Raw genomic sequence first — 27,950 nt, 5'->3', positions numbered from 1 at the left:
TTCCTCATTTTATTCTCTTAAGTCTTTCTGCCTTTTTTTCTGTTTCTTTCTTGATGTCCTTTTTTCCTTCACATCCTCGCCTTTGTGCTCCAGCATCTTCATACGTGAACTTGCTCTTTCTGTCTCTCTGCATGGATGGCGTTTGGTGAGGGGTGAGGGGTGAAGGTGAGGTGGTGGTGGCTACACAGAGCTCCCTTGCAGGCAGCATCCATCTCCTTGCAGCCTTCAACCTTAAAACTCGTGTGACAGCAGCTTAACCGGAGGCTAGACTTCGTCACGCTTCCCTACAACTCCCCCCACCCCACCCCACCTCCTCCTCCTCAACCCTAGCGCTACCTTCCCACCACTACACACCCCCACTCCCCCTCCCCTCCCCCTGCAACGCGACTCTTCTCCACTCACTCCGTGGCTTGTGAGACTGAAGGCAGCCTCGGTGCGTGGAGGGAGAGAGAGAGCGAGGCTTTCCCAGAATAGAGAAGCAGGAGGAGGTGAGAGGGATGATGATGGAAGCCAGCTTTGATACTGAGGAGAGTTTTGACGATCCCTCCTGTCTCGCCCCGCAGCCCCCTGGCTCCATTTCACCGGCCAAGAGGCAGATCAAGGAGGTCAAGGAGACCAAGATCACTGTGAGTACCCAGGAACTTAATCTTCGTCTCCTCTTCCTCAGCTTCTTCCATCTACTTCTCTCGCTCTATCTTCGTCTTCTGAGTGTCTCTGAGGCTCCTCATGTCCCAGAAATAAGTTCATGCCTCATCTTTTTTTCCTGTTTTCTATCATCTGTTGTCATTATTTGTAGTGCATTGTAGAGTAACACAGGGTTCCCTGCATATTGGAAACCACATTAGTCTGAATGAAGAGAAAGCTGTCCAGGAGTTCTGCTCTCATTTCTATCTCACAGACTTGACTGGTCTTGATCTATAATATTGATTTAATGCTTGTCAAAGATAAATTTATGCTGGTAACATGCTCATGTGTTTCCATCATGCTGAATTATTATTTAAGTGAGTGAAAAGTCCAAAGATGATCTAGTAGCCTGCAGACTGATGGTTGGTATTTTTAGTATCACACAGCCTTCTGTCTGTCAGATAAAGAAGCAATCTCTGAGTGGTTTTGGCATTGAGTTGTTGCTCAGTGTGGTATTTTATTCCCCTTTTTTTTTTCTTCCTCAAAGGGCTGCACATGTAATCTGCAGGGCAGTGCAGGTCACACAGCGCTGCTGTTTGTCATCCAGCAACATTTGAGAAGTGAACACTAAATAACTCCCTTTCTGTTTGTAGTAGAATTTAGGCTGTACACTTCTCTTTGTCAGTCTGTGATGAGGAGGATTTAAATGTGCTCTACACCAGGATATATCCTATGAAGTATACAGTATATTTGTCTCAAGATGCCCAGACAGTAGCTGTGGTTATGTAATCTCTTAGTCCATAATGATGACTGTTGAAGGAGGAGGGGAATAGCAAAGGGTTAGGCGAACCTGTGGTGGTGGTAGTGAAGGCAGACAGAGGGTTTTTTTGTGTCTCACAGGGGCTGATTTTGCGCTCGATGGGCTCGCTGACCTGCTGCAGCCACGGGAGCCGTCAGTCTAGCTATTGTGAAAAACCCCAACCAGACCTTTGTGAGAGATGCAGCAAGTCCAGTTTCCATGGTGACAAAAGCAATAGCACTGATTAATGGGTGTTGAAATGGAAAACACTGGCATAGGAGACGGTGGTGGTGGGGGGTGGGTGAGCCATTCAGATATTCAGTAAAGACGTACTGTTTGAAAAAAAAAAAAAAAAAAAAGATGTCCTCTTTTATTGCATGGCCTTTTCGAAGGGTTTCACCGCTGATAGATGATGCTTACACGGTGTGCTTTGGCTCCATGTGTATCTACTGAATTCTCGTGTAGAGCTGAGGCATGAGAGATTTATTTATTTATTTATTTAATTGTAGTTTTGCATAATTTCATGTCTGCAGAGAAGTCTTCACCTATGAAAAGGCAGAAGTGTGCAGTGGTGTAAACTAATCCTGCATATTCATTATTTCTGCTGCAACGAGTGGAGCTGGAAAAAAATTACAGGTGAGGAAGATTATATCTGCAGTTGTGGCTGGATGACGTCAGTCCACAAAGGTGTCTTTTTGTTCGCCATGGTGCACCTCACATTACACAACCCTTCCACAGTTGTCATGGAGACGCACACATCCATGACTGTTGGCAAAATGGACCCTCACAGGACGCCGAGGCTTCGCACATCAGATAGGAGAATCAAGGAGCCACTCTGTAACCTTGTTTTCACCTTCACCAACGGCGACCAGTCAGACCAAATTCATCTGTTTCAGCCTTTTATGTTTTTCATCTTATTAAACATTCATTCAGTCTGACTTGTTGCTATGCTGCATGCGCTCAGTACAGGCACGCTGGGAACGGCAGCTCGTTAAAGAGAGTCATATGGCGTCGTTGGCGGGACTCGGATGGGAGGTTTCAATTGGTCAGCAAAGAGGAGAAGGGAGGAATAAGGGAAGAAAAAGGCAATAGAGAGAAAGTGTGAGATTGTTTTGTTATGGGAAGATGTGTGTATGTGGATGGGAGGCGGGGGGGTCTTTTACAGCAAAAGTAATTTGTTGCTTAGCAACAGCGCCAGAGCATCCTACAGTCTCATTTGCTGAAACATTCTGTTGGAGAGAGGAAATGTTTCAGTTGTTTGTTTGACTGCAAAACCATTATTTTTCATGTCTCATGGGCCATTAGTTCTTTGACTGTGTCATGATTTTTTTCCTCGTATTCAGCAAAGAAAAAAAAAGAACAAAAAAATAAAACCTTAAAATGTGAAATGAAATAACCATAGCCTGCAGCCTGGATATAAAACCCTCATGAGAGTGCATGTTTATGAATCATGAGTGAGGACAAAATGTCCCAAATCACTCGACAAATCAGCGCTGTTATATGTTGCTCACAGCTTTGTTTTGTGCTAAACTGCAACATACAAGAATGCAACATGGCAACACAGCCTGCTGCAACATCCCACGTCCAACGACTTCAAACATCCCTAGAACGGCCTCAGATCCCTCAAAAGGATTTGTTACATGCTGTGTCATTTAGGTAATCTATATTAATATTTCACCCCCAACCCTGGAGTACCTCACTAAGCAGCCATAAAGGAGAAGTAAGTCCGTCGGACAGGCTTCCTGCAGATAAATGGTCTCATTTTCTGCAGGATGTGAGAGGCAGATAAACAACAGTCATGATGAATGTGGAGCCAGTGTAATGGAAAATCTGGTGCCCATGACAATCAGTATGATCTCTGAGGCAGAAAATGAACAAAGTGACTGGTCGGCACGTGGAGTAAATCACACTGCTGCTCCTTTAGATTACAGAGTGCTACTGAGAGTTAATGTGTCTTGTTTATGTATATCACTGCTTGCGTTGTAGTTGTTTCCTGTTGTATCGGTATGCCCGTTTGGCAGGTGGCCATGTCAGTATTTCCTTTGGATTTTAGTGATTATGTAAGAGAGGCAAGAGTATTACTCATCTGTTTTTCAAGTTGTTTATTGGAAGCTGCTCAGATGAAGTGCTGCGGTTGCAGTGCAGAGAATGAAGAGGTCAATCTCGAGATGTCGAGTATTCGTTGGATCTTTGGCTTTTTCATGCTCAGTGTTTTATGTAAACATACTCCCATATTATGATAAATTACAAAGTGCAACAGTAACAGAGGAGAATCTCATTCCACTGACAGAGATATTGTACATTAAAGTCATATTTTTAAATAAATCAGATGTGTCTATGGTGCAGAGTCCACAGAAAATGATCTTTTCAGGTCATCGTTGGTTTTCTGGCTGCTCATACTGTAGACTGTTCGTCAGAAACACTGCCTGCTCAGCACCAAACAGACAAAGTGTCAGAGTGTTACATCAAAAGACTCCATTAAAATTCAATTACTGGCCTTAGAGTCACTACTTAAGGTGTGTTTCAGTTTGTACTGAACTCAATCTTCACACAATCCTGATAGATTATACTTTGTCTAAAGGCTCTAAATCTCCTAATTCCATCTGTTTTAGGATCCACACATCACTGCAGCAGCTGTTGAACAGAATTGGTTCAGACTTGTGACTACAGCTCCTAATGCAGGCCTTTTATTACATTTTTTAAAAGAAAAGTAGGTGGGACAAATAACCTTTTCTACTATGGTTGTGTCTTTGTAACTTTGGCTCAGTATGTCTTCTACTCAGTCTGACATTTTGGTTTTAACATTTAAAGTTGACCAGGTTGGTGCACGAGAATGAGGGAGTGTGTTCAGGGGTTAATGGCACAAATACAGTTTAATAAATTAACTTTTTATTGGATCCTAAAGAGTCAAATTCTTATAAAACAATAAGGAATTTTAAAGTGTTTCATATTTTTCTGTTGTAACACTGTAGTGTTTAGCATTTATAAGTAGCATATAAGCTGTGTCTCGATTCAAGGGTTGCATCCTTCGAAGGCTGCATTTTAAACCAGATCGCATCACAGCAGTAGGACAAGGTTCTCCCATTTCAATGGCTCCTTCAAATGCGTCATCCATTTTCCAGGCAATGAAGGATCCAGCGGGTGGATCCTCCGTGGTCCAACCTATCCCAAGATTTGTTGCGCACCAGAGATGAATAAGGTGGACTCCGCAAATAAATCAGGATAAAGGAGTATAAATGAGTAATCCTCCACAGACCAGACCGTTTCATTTCAGTTTTACAGCGACCGGACTTGGTCTATAAAGGCGAGGATGCGGCTGAATTGGGACAAAGCTATAAACATTAGATGAATACTTTGTAACACTGCAGGGAAGTTATAAGCAGCTATTTAACCATTTTTTCGACGTTTATATACAGGTTATTAATGATAGGGGAGTAGTAAAGTATAAACCATTTTTGTAATGACAATGTGTGGGTTAAAGTCGTCTTTGACCAAAGTGATTCTAAACTTGCTGCACATCGTGATGCTGTTCCGGGGGGGGGGGGGGGGGGCAGTGAAAGATCTGTCTGATCCATCTCCCACTTTTACTTGAAATTTGAAAGTGAAAGAAATGAAGCAGTTCAGCTGAGTGAGCTAAATGCTGCATGTTTTTCTTTAGTGTGTGTGGCAGCAGTACAGTGGAGAGCCCAGGCTGTAAACACTGTGACTCAGTGTGTTTTTGTGTGTTTGTGGATGAGGCATCCTGTCTGGATGCCCATGCAGTTTGCAACAGCGGTTGACATGGCACAGAGGGTATCTCGCCTTGCCAGGAAGGAGGGCTCACAGATGGTGAGCATTACATAATTGCAGCCCCAAGAGTAATTGAAGATGCTGTGGACCATGGAGTCTGTGTTCAGACTTGAGTGCTGTGTGTTTATCTGTTACAACACATATTCTCAAGTGTATAAAGTTCATTTGTTTAATTTGAGGGACATTGTAGAAAAGGTCCCTCTGTTTTCAGCTGGAGAGGCTTGTCTCTCTCTCTGTTTTCTCCCTATTGCTCTCCCCCCCTGAAGGCCCATGGGTCACCTTCTGGATGGCCAACATTGGCTCATTCATATGTTTACTCATGTCTGACCTTTTTCCTCTCATCTACACGATCCAAATGAAACCCAGGCCTGTTACCTCACTCTCTCAAAGATAATATTTCGACTGTTGCAATACACTCTCACATATGCGTTTGGCTCACAGCCGTTCGCGGCTCTGTTATTTGTCACTGGAAACATCTCTGTGTTTCTTCTCTCTTCACTTCAGATCAACTGTGTGACTTTCCCTCTGCCTGGAGAAGGTCCGGAGCAGCAGCTCCTCAAACCCAACGAATGGAGCTACTGCGATTACTTCTGGGTGAGTTTTGCTGAAACACAGCAACTACAACAGAGCTGTCCCAGGTGATATTTTGATGATAAGTGCCACAGTTATGCAGAGACCTGAGACCTAACACTAACACTATGTACCGTACATCCGACATCCAAGAGGTTGTTTCAACTGGGAAACTCGACGCCTCACATCAACCAAAGTCCATTGAAGGGATATGGTGTTATACTGTCAATGCAAAGTATTTTTAACCCGCACACAGTCACCTCTGTCATCTCAACAGTCGTCAGCTGTCAAACGATGTGAGCGCTTGCAAGTTGTTGCCATGAGAAACTTTCTTGTCTTTACCAACCGTCTCAAATGACATGAATGCAGCATTAGCCTGCAAATGTGCATGGGAAATGGTATTTGTTAAATGCTGCCAACACAAAAAACACTGAAATAACAACAATATTAGTTTTATTAAATAAATAAATAAACATTACCATCCTTTATCTAAACAGATGAACTGAGCCATGTGACATATTGCTAAGAGAGGCCCTGTTCTAAACTATTTTTAGTTTTTACAAAAATGAGATTTGAATGAGGTTTTCATACTTCAGAGGTCCCAGATACACATTGGTATTGTTACTATCTTTGAAAATCCACGTTAACTCAGAGTGTCTTCTGTTTGTAAACTTAGAAATCAGCCTCATCTCACACTTTTATCCCCTAAAAAAAGCAGGATTTTTTCTCAATTTATGAAAGAGCATTTAATCCTTCATCTGATCTGAAAGCATTTAAAAGTCTACAGAAATATATGTTTCTCTATCGTGATATTTAAAAACTTCTTAAAATTTAGTTCTATTGTCTAGTTTTTTCTTACTATGGACAAAAAGAGTAGATATGACTACAAACAGTTAACAGAGATTCTTATAAAGTAAAAGTAAATATCAACCATTATCAGATTTTTTTAACTTTTAGATATTAGGCTGCAGCTATTGTTTATTTTCATAATTGATTAGATCGGACCAGTTAATCGCCTAAAGCAAAAGTTGACGGTAAGACCAAGAAAACCAGTGAGCTGTCACATTTGAAGAACCTTAGGAATCATTTTTTTCCAAAAAACTAATCAATTGAGCGGCTGTACTCAAATACTGATACAGTTGTCCAGTCTAAATCCAGTATTAGAGTTAGAGTTAGAATACTGCAAGTTTTTTTTTTTTCCTTCTTTTCTTTTTTTTCTTCCCTATATCACAAGGTAACTTATCATAGAGTATGTATGTAAAGTATGTATTTGTTTGGTTTGACAAACCGCGAACAAAACACCATTCACATCAACAGGTTTTATTGACCTTTAGAACATTTCTATGATGGTAAATGTATGCTGCAGTTTGAGGCTAAATGAGACTTAAATTCTGTTTAAAATAAATGATGTGACTAAAACATGAGTGAAACAGCAGATATGTTCTTGTTGGTTGCAAATGGATCCAATACTCTTCTTCTCATTTAACAAAAGATGCTATTGGCTTTCATGTTGGAGGATTACAGGTGGAAAACCAATCGACCAGCTTCTCTGCAAACACAATGATCTTCCTGCTTCTAATGTTTCCCCAGTGGCTCCTGTAATTTTCAGTTTCCATACATTTCCACCCTAAATTAGATTTGAATCGAACACCCTTCATCCTGCGTTATTGACTGAAATCCAATGCCTGTTTCCTCCTCCTTTATTGCTGTTTTTCTCCTTGTTTGCAACCTGTCGTGTCGTGTTGCTCGTGATGTCTTGTGCGTCGACTGAGCTGCTGCTCAAACCTGCTGTGTGAAATAAATCTGGCACCTCTGTTCCACGTGGCGACACACATCACTCCTGTCACAAACAAGAGTGCTGCACATCGCTGAATCTTGTTTAACATTTTCGTGCTCAAGAACACACACCTAATACAGATTCACCCATCAGTGATTGACGTACAAACACACACCAACGCATGCCCTCCTTGACATGCGTGTGTGAGTCACACATTCATGCTCATAGTTTCTGACTCACCACCCAACGCCCATTCTCACAAACCTACATGCTCTCAAATGTAAACAACACAAGAGATGTTACAGGACACTCTGTCCATGAACTTGTAGCTGTGGTTGTTTATTTGTCCACTGCCGTCTTTGAATGATGCCCTTCTGTTCTTCAGACCGACAAGAAAGACCCCCAGGGGACCACCTCAGTGGCGGGCTTCGAGGTTCTTCTGCAGAAGCAGCTGAAGGGCAAGCAGATGCAGAAAGAGATGGCTGAGTTTATCCACGAGAGGTAACAGCTTTAATGTCAGATAAGACTGGATTATAACAACAAAAAGGACTGTGTTGCTTCCTCACAGCAAGGTTTATAAATTAATTAACAAGAGCGTCAGAAGCAGAGCTGCTCTGGAGGCAGAAATATTCCCATTGAAGGAGCCACTTGTTGTTTAAAATAGAAGTTAGTTACATGAAACTAGCTCAGAAAACATAATGTTTGAGCTTGTCAGTGGCACATTTAAAAAATGAGACTGGTGATATTTTTATCACTGTCAGCAAAACCCATTGAAAGACCAAAACCATCAATGAATTGATCTGACCACCAAGTATTGTGTGTGTGTATCTAAAGTCTGATAAATCATGTTTTTCTGCCGTGGAGCTCCATTGTTTCCAAAAATTATTAAAACACATCAGTGAGCCACACTGTGTCACTAGGTGACATGTTCTTTCATCACCATTAACACACACTGTTGTTTATTTTGACTCAATCACACACACCATCCTGCTACCACAAATACTCACTAGAGCATCAAATGTGGATTAATCCCTTACTGAAAATAGTCCCCAACAAATGCTCTATTTCCTCATGTTTGAGTGACAACAGAAACTACTGCACCCAGCTGTTTTAGGAAATCATTTAACTTTTTTTTTTTTTTTTTAATGAACCTGTATATTTGTGACTGGGTTTTAAAGATTTGGTCCGAAAGCCACAGGGGTGAGAAGAGTGTTAAGAGAGGAACTAACACATTGAGTGTGTTCACATGGACATAAGTATCCTGGTTATAATCAGGGTTTAAAGCATTCCCTTTTTGTGTTTGCACATGAAAACATCATATTATAAACCTGGATAAGTTCTTATCCAGGTTTTGAGAAGCCCAGATATACCAGCTGTAGTACTCTGAAAGAAACAGGGACACTGTTTATGTATAAACATGTATAAACAGACACATCACATCCTCCATCTAGTAGGTATTTTATATCAGAAAAATTAAGTATTTTATTCTTAATACAATGCATGGTGGGAAGTATAAGTCAATAAGCTAAAGGCATTTCTAAATAACTTGATTTGATGAGTTAAATAAACAATCCATTGCACATTTTGTAAAACTGCGCTCATGATTTTAAGTTCTGAAAGTGATTAATTAAACAGTTCAAACTTGAAAAGGACCAATTTATCAATTACACTGAATTAATAATAAAAGAAAGGTTTATTTAATATGAGTTTTGGCAAGATTTTACAGGTCAGATGCAAACTGATTTTCCTGCATTCCCCAACTGAAAAACACAAGTAAACAGAACTTTCTCTCTTTGTAATGAAGCACAGATTAAAATGTGAAGTTATCAGTAGCTACTCAATCACGCTGAAATAAGAGACGAGCTTCATCTGTTGGCACAATTTAAATTCTTACTTTAAATGCTGATAATTTATGGTAATGAAAAAGCTTGGCTAAAAAAGACGTGCCCCAAGTCTAGATTTAAAAACAGATGGTGGATTGAGGCATGAAGATGATTCCAGAGCACAGGAGCTAAAGCACTGGAGCCACTGTCCCCCACAACATGAGCCAGAGCCCAGAGAAGATCTTGCACAGCCTGGGCAGGTCCACAACAATCAACAGAGAAAACTCCATTTTATAAAGGATCCGTAGGATGCTCGTATTAAACTGGTGTCTCACAGCTGAGGGTTGCAATTTATGCCTGAACCCAGTAATTAAAGGAGCTACAGATCTCCCCTCAGCAACTGAACATACAGGAAACTGACTGAGTCTGAACCACATTGACAAAAGCAACATAGATAACTAGGTCTCTATGTAATTAGCGCCACCTAATTCTACAAAAGCTCTATTCATGTCCTGGTCCGAGTCGTGGGAAGTTAATGAGTGAAGTTACTCCTGATTCAAGAGGCCACCGTCTCCCAAATCCTTCAGGAAGATTTCTTTCAAGTGCAGACTTTTCGTGCGTTGTTTCGCTGGGCTGCTCTGTATCCGAACATTAAGTCAGAGAACGAGCCTTGTGACCTTCTTCAGGTGACAGATTTACTCAGGTGTGGATGGTAAATGTGATATCGGCGGAGGAGGTGAATGTCACAAAGGGCACAAACATGGCCGCCACTCGTTGAATGTCCCTCAGGGCAAATGTGAAAAATGGAGGCAGAAGAACAGTCACTCTGTAAAATACAGCTGGAGTCTTTTTTTTTTTTTTACAAGTACAATGGCATTTTTGACGTACAGGAGTCAGGGCTGTGTGTGCCATTAGTCTTTGCAGCAAACTGTAGCAGAAGTTTTCCTTCATTCTGCTGCAGTGCCCCGTTGAAAAGATCTGTGTTTAAGCTTTTTTTCCTCCACTTCACTAAAGCAGTTTTGTCCTCTCTTTTTGCCAGGAAGCTTTCCCATCTCTGTGTTTGTGTTTCAGGATAAAGATTGAGGAGGAATATGCCAAGAACCTCTCCAAGCTGTCTCTGAGCCCCCTGGCAGCACAGGAGGAAGGGTGAGTGCAGTAAACATTCGCTGTAAGACGAAACAGTGTGTGCGGCTCCAAAGCTCCCTCTGCAGAGCAGGAGATAGTGTCAGTAATTAACAGAACTGCGTCTAAAGATAGGAGTGTTTAAAATAGGCTTATTCCCACGCTGCTTTTTGTGTCTGATGCACCATTCAAAGACAGATACTTCATGAAAGACTGGATGTTTTTTCATGTTGGTTTGTCAGAGAAATAACAGAAATCTCTGAGAAGATCTCAAATTCAGCAGAGAGAACAGAAGCTTGGCTCAAAAGAGCAGATCAGTAGATTCTGGTTCCTTTCCAGGTCTGGAAATTCCATGATTACAGCTTTAGCCATAAAACTGAAACTAACAAAGACGCAGACTTGGGACCAGATAATAAGAGTGTTTGTTTGCAGGAATTCATTGAAATAAATCTACTATTCAGAGTGATGTTACCCACATCACCCAAGTCTGTAAGTTGTATTAATGTAATTTTTTTTCTGGGTAAAAAAAACGAGCCAACTATTCCCTCTCATGAGGTGTGAGAGAAATGTATTATCCATACAGATCCATGTGAAACAGAATCTAATATGATATGTTCTGGGGAATAAAACTGATGTCAGTGAGTTTTTGTGCCTAAACTCACACTGCCTTCTAGGGGTGTTGTGATATACCAGTATTAAACAATAACAATGATATTTAAAAATATGAAATATTGATAATGTGTTAATACTACACATGTGATAATACAGTGATGGCAGATGTTAGACCTTGTGAATCTTTTGTTTATCAGTTCATGTTTTTGCCTTTTCACTCTCGATTAAGTGTAGTTGTTCTCTTTTACACACACTCTCTCCACCTTCCTACACTTTAATTAACAAAAAAAAGAGACAAAAAGCAAATTTAAAATGTTCCATAGATGTTGCAATAATATTGTGAATACCATGAATTCTTCTGGTTACGATAATCGTGTAGTGAAAATCAGCCCCACTGCCTTTTAAACCTTTACATGAAATAAAGACACAGAGAAACCTATCATCCAGTATTTTTGAACTGGTTTCCGCTCAGGATAAAAAAAATGTTTAATGTAAATTTGTTTTGCTCATGTTAATATGTAAAAGTAGTAGCCTGTTTGCAGGGTTTCCACAGGTCCTTGATATCCTTGAAAGATTGTGAATTTGAGAAAAAAGAAATCATCAAGGCCTTGAAAATAGACATAAATAGGCAGATAATTGAAAGCACTAGAATCTATATATTTCTGTGCAAAAGTTTTTCTGATATGTATTTTTTGTTAGGCTGCATGCTGCTGTCTGCATGTGTGCAGGAGACCACAGAGTCTGCATCACTGTAACACAGCACAGTTGAGGAGTGTTCACATATTCAGGCCTCTCTCTCTTTTTAATTATTGTCTGTGAGCTTGTGTAATGCTGCTAGTTCTCATTATATAAATTCTTAGTTTAACTGTAATTTACATTGATCTGTGTCAACCTACGCCTTGTTGAGTCCTTCAATTTTAGGGACCTGCGCCTGGAAAGACCTAGAAAAGTCCTTGAATTTGCCGAACCCTGAGGAAGTGATGGGAAACTTAGTTTCTTCCCATTGGCTCACTACTGGGGGTCCTCATACATGAGGACCACAGTCAGACCCTCCTCCACGTGCTCAATGTTTCTCTGAATGTTTCATCCAATCACCTCAATCTTTTCTCAGGACTCTCGGAGAAGCCTGGACTCAGCTGAAGAAGAGTCTCCATGACGAGGCTGAGGTTCACCTGAAGTTCTCCAACAAGGTAACGTCTAATGAGGAATTTTATTGTGAAATCTCACCTGGAACTGAAAACGATTAGCGAACTGGTGGATTAGTTGATTGACAGAAAAAATACTCTGCAACTTTTTTCCCAACGTTTCCTGATTCCAGCCTCTTAAAGATTTCAGGTATAAAAAGTAACTAGTAGCTTAGGTTAATTTATTTATTAATTTATTTATTTATTGGCTTATTTAACAGGAACAGTGCACATTGATAAGCATGTCTGTAAAAGTCACCCTAAAAATCAGAACCTGATAATATTGAGTTCATTGATAAACATGCAGAGCAATAATAAAAAGAGATAAGAATATCAATGTTAGACAGAAACATCATACAGGACACTGCTCTGCTATGTAAAAAATGCAACACTGAAGTACATAATACAACATACACAACAGTTAATTGAACTGAATTGAGCTAATTGAAAGATGCAAAGTAGGAGCACAGACATAAAAAGCACATACAAACACATACATACAGAATACATAAATCACTGGAATAATAATAATAATAATAATAATGTATGCTGGTACATGAGGATGTTTATCACTTTCTCTAAGCTGCATGCTGAGGAGTCCTCAGGTCAAGTGTTTAATATTTCAATCAACTGCAGTAATGGATACTCGATCTGACCATGTCCTGGGGTGACGGGGGCTTGTTTACCTCAACCTTGTTGGTGCTGACCGAAGAAAATGACCCGTCCGCACTCCGATTAGCAGCGATGCAGAAACCGCTCACTGGCCTCAGACGCAGCCTTAAATAACGCAGAGGCAGCCTCGGAGCTTCTCATCGCCCTCTGTTGTCTAATTAATTAGCTACGTGTTCTGAGGAGCCCCCACCCAGGGCCATGCAGGCTCTTCCCTGCTCCACCAGCACTCGGACACTCTGTGCCTGATTATGAGGGTGGGTGAGGAGAAAGTAATGTGTGGGCAGTCTGGGAAAGAGAAGTCTTACTGTGCTCATTTTCTTCTCTGAGTCCCTAATAAGCTACATTTCATCTATAGCTTTGGCATTGTCACTAGAATAGCATTCTGTATGGAGAGACAACAAACCCTGACAGACACTGGAAATGTTTTATTTTGCAATTCTCATGTTTTCCATCTAATTTCCTTGAAACTTTCCTCATATTTTCCTAAATATATTTAAGTATTTAGTTGTAAATTACAACTAAACCAAGAAAGGGCTACAGAGTTTGGTACCAATCCTACAGAAAATAGAGAAAGTGTTAATTCCCACATTATCTAAGTAAAAACTAGGAAATGATAAGGTAGGTAAGTGAAAAATAGATAATAATGAGATGTCAGTATCCATCTGTGTTTCCTAGAAAGACTAACTAATTGTCCTTGACTAAGTAGAAGTTTTTAGCGTCAGTCTATGTTTGGTGAGAGAAACAGAATCTGAGACTCTCCCCTTATGGTGATGGATCCAACTGTAGAACAGGAAACAGGCGTTATTACACAATAAGTCACAAAAAGCTGAACTTTACTGTGGTTTTAAAAAAAACTGCCGCTTTTCATATGTTACATCAAGCTCTGTTGCTACACTACAGCAGCAGCTCTGACAGCTGAGTGGCTTGTTTCCACAGCTCCACTCTGAGGTAGAGAAACCTTTGCTGACGTTCAGAGGTGACAACTTCAAGAAGGACCTGAAAAAGTACGACCATCACATCGCCGACCTCAGGAAGCAGCTGGCGAGTCGCTACGCAGGTGTGGAGAAGGTACTGAGAGATTTTACATATTTTTACATATGTACATAAGGGTTTTATTTATTTTAATATCAGCCAGTTTGGTGGAATACTGTTTCCCTGCACTACTCCCTGGCCAGTGTTTCCAAATAAACACAAATACACATCAGTGTTTATATCACAGAGATTACATAAGAGCTTCAGTGACGCTTTTACTTGGTACATCTTTATACAGTACTTTATTTTTGCTTCCAACCTGTTCAGTCTTTTAATGAATGAGTTTGTTTCCTCTGTATAAACACACACAGCATGAACGTTGCAGTGGGTGTCAGCAATATGTGAACACTGTGTCTGCACGACAAGAAGTAAACTAATACAAGCCAAATATTATGTTCCTGTCTGACTGACTGTCAGAGATCAAACAAAAATATAGCAGATTTCAGGTAAACACTCATAGACACCAAATCCTGCAAGGTTGGATGGTGGGTTCAGGTGGGTGGGGCTTGAGGCATGGCTGAGGGCGGTGACTGCTTTGTTGTGACATCACAAAGTTACAGATGTCCTGACGGCTCATTTTAAGGCTCAGTTTCCGAATACAGGCTGTTTTTGCATTTCTCTGTGGACTGAGGCTTTGATACTTTCACAGTATTAATATAGAACCTAGACCTGCTTTATAATCAAACAACACATAGACATTTCACTTTCTACAGTATAGGATATTTGATATTAGGACAACTATACAGCACATTAGAAAAAATAATTAAATACATATTGTCAAAATGATAAAAATCTATAATTAAATCAAACAGTGCAGGATTTGGAATGAGAAATAATCATCCATATAACTAAAGAACTTTATGTTTTCAATAAATCTCATAGATTCTATTTGAGGTGTAAGGGCAACTTAACTAAAGTCAGACTTCAGCTTTAAAGTTTTATTGTCTGCCAATGCAATGTTTCATTCAGAGTTTACTGAATTCGGCACTGGATTGTTTCCTGGTTCCACTGGTTTCCTGACAGCAGTGGGTTTAGGATCACTCCAGCCCACATGATTTCTTTTCGCTGTTGGCTGTTGAAAAACAGATTTTCTTGGCTTGCTCATCACTGTTACTGCATGTTTACCTTTCAAACACCATTACACCATGACCTTGGTGAGGTGCCTCTGTAGAGAATGAGAGGAAAGACTCAATGACTGTGGATTAAGAAACGATTAAAGGATGAGACCAGGATCTGAGCGCGGATATCAGTAGCCAACATGAAAAGGCTGTAATGACTCTAGTAATAGATGTTCGTACAGTACATCTGAGGATTATGCTGAATGACTCGTTGTTTCTACGTTCACACATCCTGCTTGATGTCTATGTGTGTGTGTATGTGTGTGTGTGTGTATGTGTGTGTGTATGTGTGTGTGTGTGTGTGTGTGTGTGTGTGTGTGTGCAGGCCCGTAAAGCCCTGGCAGACAGGCAGAAGGATCTGGAGGTGAAGACCCAGCAGCTGGAGATCAAACTCAGCAACAAGACGGAGGAGGACATAAAGAAGGCCCGACGGAAATCCACACAAGCAGGTCAGAGGTCACAGAGTCCGAGCTTAGATAAGAGGCAGTGACAACAGTGAAGTTATTCAGATGTCACCAAATAACTGCATTGAGACACATGGAAGAGAGAGAAGTTGCAGTGACCCAAAGCAGGAGAAAAACTACAGTGCTGAAAATTAAGGTTTTAAAAGCACAAAGAAACATGTTAACATTTGTTATCAGTGTTGTAAAGATAAAGAAGGTGAATCACAGAAAAAAGCAAGTTAAGCTGCTTTTAGTTAAGTTGCTTTATTTTGACATAATTTACATTAGCCTGAAGTGTAAAAAAAGTGTAAAAAACACCAGTGTTTGGTTTTAGGTTGAGTCGGTGACGGAACTATTTCTTTGTAACAAAGGTTTATCCATCCGCCCAGCTGTTTCCCCTACCTCCAATCCAGGCTAAGCTAGGCGAACCGTATCCTGACTCTAACTTTGTACCTTGATACAAAACGTACAAAAAACGGTGCATAAAAACAACAATTTGTTGTTTTACAGTGGGTTAGTGCTGGACTGTTTCTAATGCCATGAGATGTAACTTCTCTGGTTTCCTGACAGCTGCTTTCAGCCAAGAAATAGCTAATTGTCATTTTTACACTTGTTTTTGTACAGATTAAGCACACATAATATATAGTGTTAATTAGTGCGCTTCAGAAGGCCTTTATTTAAATGACTTTATGTCCACATACTGGAAGTTGCATGTGTATCAAAATATGGACTCAATTTTTCACCAGTCTAAAGTGAAGAAACCAAAAAGATGAGCACAGCAAAAGAGAGAAATCCCACCTGAGATACTGTGTTTGACATTTTACTTAGGAAGTAGATGAGCTCGTGTTGCGATTGTTGTCTCCTGATTCAGTAGAGTAAAAGCTCTCTGGGAACTTAGCTGGTTCTTCCTCTCTTCCACTCAGTAGATTAGTCACCGTCCACAGCGCTAATCAATATCACTCGTAAGCCACAGTCAAATGATGTCAGCCATGTGTTGGTGATCGCCGCTGTTACCTCAGGGTTGAGCCAAATGTCATTATGGCTCACTGCACTCAAGTGTTTTTACCTTCACTGAATGAATTGTAATGAGCCGTAGTGATTTTAGTGATTTAGTGTGTGTGTGTATTTTTATATAACTGATGTATTATTAAATATGACATTATTTGACTGTTAACACTGCTGTATCAGTGTGTAAGTAGCATTGTACTATTGTAGCTGCTTGAGGTGGAGCCAATTTTAGCTACTTTATGTACAGTTAGTTTAGTCCAGTGGTTACCAACCTTGGCAACACAATCTTACTTATATACCACATTTCAAACTTGAAACACAGGCAGATCACAGGGCTTTGCTCAGTCAAAGAAAAGCATTAGAATAACATTAAAAACCTATAAGCATGAAAGCCAGAATAAAGCAAATAAGACAATATGAATTTAGAAATGAAATAAAATACATGAAATGAAAATGAAATACAGATAGACAAAGAGAGGAGTAAACCCGAAATACAGTGCAGTTACAGAGCAGTTATCAGCTGTGATTTGTCCCAAATGCAACAGAAAAGTCTTTATTTACCTGAAATCATTTGTTGTTGGCACTGCTGATGACTCACAGACATGACATGACAAGGAGGGCAGCTGTATCCTGCTTTTACAAAAAGATTGAGAGCTGCTGGTTTAGTGTGTTATATGTTTTATAAACTTACCATATGATCTTTTAATGCAAAAATCTTAATCTGAAAAGTAACGAGAAGTAACAAACTAAAATTGAAATATTATAATCTGAAATAAATAATGACAATCAATATCTAATGTTTCTAATTTGGGGTCTGTATCAGTTTATATGTTGTCTGAATGTAGAGCCTGTGGACACCTTCACTGCCAGTCATGATCATCAATAATCTTTTGTTAATAAAGAAACAGCTTGAACAGCTGAAACAAAGTCATGGTAAAAGCTACAAACATCTGCATTAAACCATGATTGATCCGTGATGGAGCAATGGAGCAAACACAAGTGCTGAATAATTTACAGTGCAGATTTCTAAAATAAATAAATAAATAAATAAATAAGTAAAGTGAGCAGTTGAGGATTTTAGAGATGATTTAAAAATAGTAGCTGTCAAAGCAAATCTGAGATCCTCTTCATGTTTGTCCCAGAAATGTGCAGCATCATGAGCAAGATGGAGATTAAGCTTCCAGAGACACACAGTCAAAATGAATAACTATCATTGAAGATTTGATTTAATTTAATTTAAAGAGCTGATTTATAACATGATAATGTATAAGTTCTCCTGTGAGCACCAATGCGTGGAAACACATAATGCACAACTAACATTGTAAAACAGCTATAATAACATAGGATACGTTTTAATTGTTGACAAATCCTATACATTAATAAACACTTAAAAGGTTTTTATATCTTATTACACCTACATTATAGTGTGTTGTATGTCATTTATTAAATGTTTATACAGAGCTTATATCCCACCCTTACTTCCCTCTAAAACAAAGTCATGGTAACACTTCATGTCCACATTAAACCATGATTCTTCTGTGAAGGAGTTAACTCATTGATGAGTGATTTCTGAGCGCCCTCTGCTGGTCCTTAAGGGTTTTACTCCATACGTACACAGATCATACTACACAGTATACTACTACCAGACATGCAGAGCTGAAAAAGATGATTAGAAAAGTTTGGGAAAAGAATTAACTCCATGTAAGTGCTGATTGATGTGTCGCTGGTGGACTGACAGCAGACCGCTGCTGACCCCTGACCTTTCATGTACTTGTCTGTATTCTCCAGGAGACGACCTGATGCGCTGTGTGGATCTGTACAACCAAACCCAGTCGAAATGGTTTGAAGAGATGGTCACCACCAGCATGGTAAAACCTCCTCTTTGTAGTCCAGATTAGACAGACAGTTCTGTTTGTAGTCCTCTTAAGCATCCTAAAAAAAACACACTTCACATTGTTTTTTTCAGGTTAATATCTAATGACTTTTCCTAATTTTATCAGATTTGCTTTTGAAAATAATGATGAAATGTTTCAGTCTCTATAGAAAAGGCCATCTTACTTCTGTCTGAGACTCAAAGATGAGGAAGTACAGCTCATCGCTAGGATGAACTGGCTGTGTCTAGCACTGACCATCTGTCTTCCTTCCACTTCAGGAGCTGGAGAAACTGGAGGTCGACCGAATCGAGTGGATTCAGCAGCATTTACGCCAATACACGACTCTGCGCCATGAAACAGACATGTTCAATCAGAGTGTGAGTTTTATTTTGTTTTCCTGCATTTTACTGAACATTTACTTTGTCAATGCTGAACAGAAATACTCTAATCTTAAATTGTAAGATCATGCTTTTATTCCTTTCCATGCACATCACTATTCATGATTACTCGTGTCTTTTTTTTTTAACCTGTGCAAATTCGCAAAGCTCAAAACAAAACTGATATCAAATTATTATTTTTTTCCTCTGTGCATACACTACGCCTCAGGCTGACATGAATACAACCTAAATTCACAGTAGCCTATACATTACAGAAAGTAGAGTCAAACTAATCTAACAAATATGAAATCATATCCATAGCTTCCTTAAATGATAATTTATTTTTACTCATATAAGGTGTTGTCAGCCTCATGACAGTCATGTCATCAGCACAAGCCGATTGTGAGGCAAGTTTATTGGACAAGAAGGAATCTTTATTTGTATAGTACAGAAAACATTGAGAACACAAAAAAAAACAAAAAAAACCCAGAATAATTTACAGTGCAACTGTGAGCAGATCACTTTTTTAAAAATAGTCATTGTCAAACTAAATCTGGAATCTTTTTAATGTTTGTCCCAGATTTGTGCAGCAGAGCAGGTAAAGAGAGTTGTAGTTCTCAGTGATGAAGACTGTGTAATACAGAATCTGTAGGTGTAGTTGCTTAAATGAATCTGCAGTCACCACAGTTAGTCCAGTAAGAACTGGAGAAAGATAAATGGTGCTTCATTCACCATCACACACACATAAAGTATAATACACAAACTGGTGTGTTTTCTGCAGCATAGTAAGGAATAAGAATTAGGGGTCAGTTTTTTGATCGTTTTTTAAGGGTCGATACTGATTTCTAACCAAGGATATTTGGAACCAATATGCCAACACAAAACTGCTACATGAGGACTCTCGCTGTGCTGTCCAGGTGTTTCTATTACTTTGTCCACTTTGAAGGAAGGCTAAACATGAGTATCCAACAATATTAAATAAGTATTTAATGCTTTCTCCAGAGGGAGAGACATGAGATGAAGATACTGTGTGTGGTTAAAGGGACTGGTGCATGCTGGTGCCCTGAAAACAGCTGATTTGGCTTCTTACCAACACAGTCAGCAGCTAGATCTCCAGCAGTGAAAAACAGCCCTTAAAATATAGTTGATTTTGCTTAGATTGGAGGCTATTTGCATTTCTCTAATTCCCAATTGGACAACAGTTTACCCACCTCTTTTTTTGTAATCGATCAGTTGATCAGCAAACAACACAAACCATTATAACATTTACATTATTATTTATCGTTATTATCATTATTATTAACTGGATTTGACGTGGCTTGCTCGCCACTTCAGCCGAGCCTGGCGGTGAGCCTAGATGTTGTGACAGAGTGAGCCATTGGTGTTCCTCTGTCAGACTTTTCATCCAACACAGTCGCTGTCGTCACTCGGTGCCTCAGAGCAAAACCCACGCAGACACTCTGCTTATTTAGGAGGTGTAGAGTAAACCCTGTAAATCTAATGAGACATATTGTGTCAGCACTGTGGGAATGTACCATAAAAAAGATGATTTTCTGTGCGCTGGCTGACAAGTGGAATTCCTCATAGAAGATTCAGACACAGATCAACAATGATCTGCTAGTAGAGTGTACATAGGTCTTATTTGAATAAGGATATTTTACTGTAGCAATAACTTTTATAGATGGACAAAACTGAAAGGATTCAGCATTTCACCCAGAATTTTCCTCTTGGAAGGCTGGAAATTTAGAGCATTTATATCATGTGTATCAATATTCTCATCAATAAATGTTTTTCCAAAAATATTAAACTATTCTTTAAAAACCATGAATATTCATACCAGTTTATGCCAAGTAATTGTTGAGAACTCTTTGGTTTTGGATCAAAGTGTTGGACCAACAACTCCCATTAGCTTCCTGTCTGTAGACTGTAGCTGTGTCTCAATTCAGCGGTCCCTTCCTTTGGAGGATGTGGTCTAAGAAGGCACGGCCTCCAAAGACCACATAGACCGTGTAGGCCGAACCAAGACTGTCTGGTCTACAGAGGATTTCCTATTTATCTTCGGCCTCTGCTTTATTTACGGAGTCCTCCTATTCTCTTTTTGAAGAATGATTCATCACTGGTGTGTAAGAAATCTTGGGATGGGTTGGGCCGTGAAAGATCGACCCATTGCCTGGGAAACAAAAGATGTATTTCTCTGCTGCATTTAAAGGAGCCTTAGAAACAGCACAAGCTTGTCGAGCCATTGTGATACTTCAAATAATGCCTCCGAAGGATGCAGCCCCTGAATTGAGACACAGTTTGTGTCTGACCTGCTGAGGTAATAATAATAAATGAACTGTACTGATCCTGATGCTTGATGGGATTCTGTTATTGTTCACGTGTTTCTAGACGGTGGAGCCGGTCGACCAGCTGCTGCAGAACGTGGATCCAGCCAAGGACCGAGAGCTGTGGGTGAAGGATAATAACACTGGCGACGTTCGACCTGTGGACATGGACATATAAACCATCCTGATCTGGAATCAGCTGTTCTGTCTGCAGTATTATAACACGGAGTCCCAGAACACCTCTAACAACAGGGACAGTGGCGTGTTCAGACTACAGGGAGTCTGCTCATCCTCTCTCAGACTGGAACAACACGAGGAAAGGTTCATTCTTAAAGCAGTCTGAAGCCAGGAAACAGTAAGGGATCAAAGTACCAGCATGTTCCTTCTAAATTTTAACCCTATCATAATCAACATTAGCTTATTGAATGCCATTTAACATACTCTGCTGTTTACTTGTTGTAAAGTTGAAACTATTAAAAAAAAAAAAAAAAAAAGTATTTTGAATCATTTAGTTTTAGCTTCAATTGACACTTTTCCAGTTTGAGTAAACCAAACAAAAAAAGGCTGATTATTGATATTTCCCTTTATTTTAGATACAGATATTGAAGCATATTGAGATCTTAGAATGAATATGATATATTTTCATATTTTGCTGGTTCATTTTGGTGGAAATGCATGTTTTGAATATCTTGCTTTTACTGTGTATGGAGAGCTGCACAATATGTGGAACCATGATGGTTGTTTTGGTATCTAGTCATTGAATTTACACAAGGTATTCTGTGAGTGACAGAATCAATTTAGGAGCTTTCTGAGAAAAAACATTAGACTTCAAGTGTACAGCATAAACATCCAGTAACCTCAACTGTTTAAAAAACACACACACCACACACACACACACACACACACACACACACACCTACACACACACACACACACACACACACACACACACACATATACAGTGTTTTGGAATGTGAATTTGATGATGCTCGGCACAAGTCCCAACACGTAGTCGATCAGATTTAGGCCAGGGTCTATTTTGGATCAGTCTGGAGGAAAAAGGTGGTCCAAGTTACACTGAAACACCTTTTAGTGCCTAACGGTTATATACCTGGAATGTCCTTGATATATTCTACTCTACACCAGTGTACATTTGTACATACAGTCTAGATGTATTTTGCTGTCAGATGTTTAACAGGCCCCAGATGTTCGGGCTGATGAGGTGTTTGTACTGTACAACGTTGTTTGTTTTATTTTTGGTAAATGTACAGAGAATATCTTTACGGCGGTGTTCGATAAAAGGGAGCGACACGCAGCAGAGAAAGCAAAATTCACCAAATTACAGAGAAGACAAGGTGGTAAGTTTTTTGATATGGATTGATCCAGTGGAGCACAAGCCAGTTGCACAAACGCAGATAAAACACATTTGATCAAAGACTGCATGTACAGTATGTGTCTGTGTTTACATGTGTGTGTGTGTCTTTGTCTCTGTCTTTACATTTTGTTGTGGCCTAGTTGCTTTGGATTTATTTGGATTATTACCTTTCTGCGGTCGTTCTTTTAAATTTCTTTATAGGACGACGCTGATCAAATAACAAAGACTTGAGTTGTTAATCTTAATCCAGATGCCGGGCACGAGAAAAAAAAAACTGCTGTGAAAAAATAAACAAATGCTTACCTGCCTTATCTTCAACACACTGATAATTCGTTTTTTCTTTCAAGGAAGAAAAGTCACATTGATTTGAATCAGATGGATTCAGTACGTTGACTTTTATTTTAACTCAAACAGCTTTGTGCGCAGGTTTTTAAAAAGCATATCTGTTGTAGAGATTTTAATCAGTGTGTGTCAATGTTGTGCACTAAATGTAAGAAGTTATGTTCCAACTAAATGTTCTTGACAAGAAGCAACAGTTTCATGATGATATAACGGTTGAGTTAACTGCCCTTCTGTGGTGAACATTTTCATAACGTGCATTCAATGTCCCTGATGTTTTAAGAATGTTTGATCATAGGTGACCTCTGTCCAGACGGTGTACTGTGGAATGCAGTGTCCAAAATAAATCTCCTCTTTGGAAATTAAATGTCACAGTGTGTCATTATGTAACAGGATTTTAGAAATAGGCAGTTACTATTGTTTTGAGCACGCACACACCTGACCCCCAGCTGAAACTTCTGACCTTTTGGTCAGCTTACATGCTCACCAAACAATACTGGATACAATCCAGGGATCCAGACTGGAAGGGAAAGAAAGGCAGGTGGATGGACAGTGAGTCATTGTGGGTTCTTAACATCTATTACCCAAAGCTAAAACACTCTTTAGGACAAGCTGATGCAAAGTCAACCACCTATTCAGCAGAACAGTTCACGGATCAGTCAACAGTCTTTACAAGATCTTTGAAGGTGCTCTGTCGTATCCAGCACCAAGATGTTAGCATTTGACCAGCAGCACGTCCCACAGCACCATGTTTGCGGGTTCATGGTTAGCCCCTCGAACTGGGGCTAACCAGCTGCCATAACAACTTGGCCCTCCTTCAAAGTCACAGGTTTCCAGTCAAGTTGACTATAGGAACCCACTGCCATTGCTTCCAGATAACCAGTGTTATTTACTTTGTCTGTGAGTTGTAATGGTTTTGCTCATATTTCTGATGCAGGTGTTTGAATGTATGACCTCAGATCCTTTACTGCACAATTTCATATCAGAAATGACAAAAAATTATATTTATTCAGTTATCTGCAGTAATATAAAATATACAAAATGTCAAATTATTCCTATACTTCCTATATAGTAATATACACACTAATATGATGTACAAGTGGATAAGGAATAGTTTGACTGTTTTTCTTTTATACGGGAAATGTGAAGCTACAGGAAGCTGATTAGCTGATTAGCTTAGCACAAAGACTAGAAGCAGTGGGAAACAGTTAGTTTCCCACTGTTTCCCTGTTTAAACAAAATCCGTACACCAGCAGCTCTAAAGCTCACTAATTAACATGGGGTTCAATCCGTACAAAACCACAAGTGTAACAGCGGTTTTTGAGGGAGGTTATGTATTAAACTGATTCTGAGCAGCAGAGACTCCAAGGAAGTTAGTGGTCACAGCTAAGAAATAGTGTAACACAGAAACACACAGATTAAACAAACAATATGTTTAGATGTCAACGTGGTCGTAACCTCCATTAAGGTCACCGAGGCCCCGACCTCAGTCATTTTTCTGAGCTGTATGATAAAAGTCGTGAAACAACTGTCACTAATTGCCACTTCGGTCCTTCAAAAACATAGTACAACGCAAATATCACCGACTTTTTCAACCTGATCACCCGCGTCATTGCTTGTGTCGTGTGAGTGGAGTGAATGATCTTGTCGATACTTCCAAATCTTTGTTCCACACGACGGTTCAAACCGGAAGGACAGGTGAATCAGCCGAGGTGAGATACAGGTAAATAGAGAATTTCACTAACGTACTGTTAGTAGTGTCTTTCATCCCCAGACATCATGTGACCAACGGCACCTGTGTGGTTATCTGTGCTATGTTAAACAATGACCGTCCATCATGATGCCGGCTAGTTACTTTCACTAGAGTGAATTAGCTAGCGAGCTAATATCACAATCGAAGTTAAAATACTTTTCTTTAAATATATATTAAAATGAGGTAACCGTATATATATATATATATATATATATATATATATATATATATATGGCTGATATGGTTTGTCATCCAAATTTTGTCCTTCAAACATCTTAAAATGTACCTATGTAGATCAGGGATCACATGCTCTCAAACCCTCCTAGCAAGCTCAGCTTTTGGACCTGGGTATTTCTAAAACCCTGCGTGTGATTCAGAGGTGGTAAGTGGCGCTGAACCTTGTTTCACTTTGTAAAAAAAAAAAACAAAGGCCCTATTAAAGTTTTCTTTAAATCCTCCTTTTAACCTTATAAGACAACTGCAACACACCTCACACAACATTACCAGTTAAGATAACAGTGTTAAGTTGGTACAACTTGTTCAATCATATACCCCAGTTTAAACCTTAATGTCTCGATGGAACTTCAAATGTGTGCTGGTGTACAGATAAATAAAACCCTAATACAGAGACAGAAATGAATATGGAAAATTGCACCTTTATGAACCATGGCAGAAGTGAAAGTCAGTTTGGATGTAATTATACATGGGACTATTAACTATATTGGTTAAATAGGCTGTATGAAAGGGAGACAAATGATTTTCATACAGAACCTTAAAGGTCAGTTTTGTAAATGTTTCATGAGGCATTCGGCGCGTTCGTAGCCTTCAAGGATACACAACGCATTATAAAACTTGACGGGGTACCTGGAAATAGAATAGTAGTTTCAAAAAATTACACAAAAAGCTACAAAACTAATTTACGCACAGGAGTCACAATGTTCTTCTGTCCTTGTCATTGATCATTGATCCATCTATGTGGTAGAAGGCAAATGTTTTTAGTGAATATATACTGTCGTCATTACATATTCCATGTTTTAAACAACTTTTTTGCATTGCTACATCCATTATCACTTACACTTATCACTCACTTGTTAGAGCTGTGTGACACAAGCTGTCCAGAGGAGCATATTGACAGTAAGCAGTGTATTTTTCACTGGAAGAAGCCCTTGTCATCATAACTAGACACTTGAGTAAGGAGGTTTGTCTCAACTGACCTTCAGCTCCTAATAGGATTAGCTGATACAGGCGGATTGTTACCCTGAGCCTAATTCCCCTCATAAGGAGCTCTCCGTCTGACTTTCTTGCTATCAACCTAATGAATGAATCCAAGTGTGAGAAAACATGTCAGTGCGCTGCCAGACGTGAGAGAGTAAATTGGCTGTCAGCAGGTGCGAGGGGTCATGGTTAAGCTCTGTTAAATGTGTATAGACATATAGACATTCTGCTCTATACTGCCTTACGAAGTCAAAGAGAAATAAATGCAGACACTGTTGTGAAGCTCAGGCAAAAGGGTTTGAAGTTTGAAACATACATACAAGGTGTAAAACTTAACTCTACACCATTCATTCAGTATACACAGTGTACACAGTATAACTGCACAAAGTTTCAAACTTGGAGCTTAAATTGCCATTTCAAGAGTTCCTCTGTTTTTAGAATCAGATGCAAGTGTCTTATTGCTTTTGGGGAACAAAGACAAAAACACAACACTTCAGCTGCTAAGACCAAAAAAACAGAAACATGGGTCAAGCTTAGAAGCAGCTGGATCATGTAAGAATGTAAACAGAATAATAAAACAGTCTTAAAACCACAAGAAGGGCTTTTTCCTGCCCATAGACTATTGCTTCTTCTCTTTCAGCTTGTCTTTGATTTTCTGAGGTTCATCATATTGTATCAACCGCAAGATGTCCTTGTTATCCATCACGCCCTGAATGAATTCTCCCTCTGAAATTTTATCTGTGAAAGGACAAAAGCAGAATAAGTACGGTACAGAAAGCCATAGGAAAGGTATTAAAAAGGTTGAAAGAGGCTGCTGTCGCAGGTGTTGAGACCCTTTAGAGGGAGTTAATGAGTTGTGAATTACCATTATCTTTCTTCCCAAAGAATTCCCAGATTTTTTCAGCCCTCTTCTCCGGTGTGTTTTCATCCTCGGGGAGGTTCTTCTGGTCATCAGTAGGAATCATGTTGAATATTGACTGTGTGAGAGTAGTTTTTGAACATGTTTTTAACGGTGCATGCAGAATTTCATCATGAAATGTGGATGACTCATACAAAATTTAAATAGCTTAAAGGGTATAACGTATTTATGTCCTTAACAATAACTTCAGTCACTGAAACAATAAGAAAATTAATCAACAACAATTTTGATAATCAATTGAATGGCTATGTTATTCATCAAACAAAAATACTAAACAATTAGTGGTTCTAGCTTCTTATATACGATAATTTACTGCTTTTTTCTACTTTAATTCATTATTTAGTATTTTCCTGTTTGTTGGGCTAAAAAAGCAATTTAATAAATTATAATCTTCAGAATTGACAGGCAGTCGACCCACTTTTTACAAACTACACGATTATTCAAGGACACAATTGGCAGATTAATTGATCACTGATTGCAGCTCTTGCCTGGTTGTTATTCTGTAAATTGATTATTGCATATGTTGCATAGCTATAAGGATCTAATACCACAACATAATAAAGGTTGTTTTTTTTAACATTTATCCATGTAAAAGTTGCGAAAAGCTTTTGGATTGAGGCTGAAAGGAAGTCAGTAGTTATTAATTATGCAGGTATTAAGCTAATTTTTTATTAAATATACTTATGGTTGTGTACACAGCTACACAGCGTACTGTTTTCTGCACCACCAGATGAAAGGAGAAGGTGTAAGTACCCTAACGATCTCTTCGATTTCATTTTTGCTGATGGTTCCGTTCCCGTCCACGTCGTACAGGGCAAAGGCCCACTCCAGCTTCTGCAGAGTCTTTCCCCCAGAGGTGAGATGCAGAGCGACGATGTACTCCTTAAAGTCCAAAGTGCCATCCGCGTTGGTGTCAAAACTCCTGAACACGTGGCGAGCGTACGCCGTGGGGTCTGCGTTTGGGAAGAAGCTGGCGTAGATGCCTTCAAACTGCTCCTTGCTGATCTTCCCGCTGGGACACTCCTTCAGGAAGGACTGGTACCAAGTGCAGAGCTCGGTCTCTGAGTATTTTGTGTTGGATTTCAAATCGTCCAGGAGCTCCTTCGACAAAGCGCTGCTCTTAGTATTCCCCATCCTGCTCAGAAAGGTGAAACTACAACGTCTTTTTCTTTCCTGTGTTTTGGCGGTAAAACCTCCGCGG

At 39.5% G+C, this 27,950-nt stretch overlaps 2 protein-coding genes across 2 annotated transcripts; one reads left to right on the top strand and one right to left on the bottom strand.

Annotated features, from left to right (window-relative positions):
- Positions 1-46: 46 nt before the first annotated feature.
- Positions 47-23,229, top strand: gas7a (growth arrest-specific 7a). Its single transcript, XM_023403197.2, has 10 exons — positions 47-626; positions 5,717-5,806; positions 7,945-8,060; positions 10,454-10,528; positions 12,228-12,306; positions 13,909-14,040; positions 15,448-15,571; positions 18,362-18,441; positions 18,726-18,824; positions 21,213-23,229. Exons 1-10 carry the CDS (start codon positions 498-500, stop codon positions 21,324-21,326), a joined length of 1,038 nt encoding a protein of 345 aa, XP_023258965.1. The 5' UTR covers positions 47-497; the 3' UTR covers positions 21,327-23,229.
- A 1,633-nt stretch (positions 23,230-24,862) lies between these two features.
- On the bottom strand, positions 24,863-27,950 carry rcvrna (recoverin a). The gene is made up of 3 exons (XM_023403184.2): positions 27,503-27,950; positions 26,696-26,807; positions 24,863-26,568 (listed from the first exon to the last, which is right to left on the bottom strand). The coding sequence occupies exons 1-3, from the start codon at positions 27,881-27,883 to the stop codon at positions 26,450-26,452; spliced, it is 612 nt and encodes a 203-aa protein (XP_023258952.1). The 5' UTR covers positions 27,884-27,950; the 3' UTR covers positions 24,863-26,449.

Source organism: Seriola lalandi, unplaced genomic scaffold, assembly GCF_002814215.2.
Source record: "Seriola lalandi dorsalis isolate HSWRI2012SDOR001 ecotype SW California unplaced genomic scaffold, Sedor1 jcf7180002054065, whole genome shotgun sequence".
Lineage (NCBI taxonomy): Eukaryota > Metazoa > Chordata > Actinopteri > Carangiformes > Carangidae > Seriola > Seriola lalandi.
This window is presented reverse-complemented; position numbering and strand designations above follow the sequence as displayed.

Excerpts from the sequence above, each read along its gene's own strand:
- gas7a (XM_023403197.2), top strand. The coding sequence starts at position 498 with ATGATGATGGAAGCCAGCTTTGATACTGAGGAGAGTTTTGACGATCCC. Across the intron at positions 5,807-7,944 it reads GCTACTGCGATTACTTCTGG|ACCGACAAGAAAGACCCCCA; the intron begins GTGAGTTTTGCT and ends TCTGTTCTTCAG. Across the intron at positions 12,307-13,908 it reads ACCTGAAGTTCTCCAACAAG|CTCCACTCTGAGGTAGAGAA; the intron begins GTAACGTCTAAT and ends TTGTTTCCACAG.
- rcvrna (XM_023403184.2), bottom strand. The coding sequence starts at position 27,883 with ATGGGGAATACTAAGAGCAGCGCTTTGTCGAAGGAGCTCCTGGACGAT. Across the intron at positions 26,808-27,502 it reads AAATCGAAGAGATCGTTAGG|TCAATATTCAACATGATTCC; the intron begins GTACTTACACCT and ends ACTCTCACACAG. Across the intron at positions 26,569-26,695 it reads CTTTGGGAAGAAAGATAATG|ATAAAATTTCAGAGGGAGAA; the intron begins GTAATTCACAAC and ends GTCCTTTCACAG.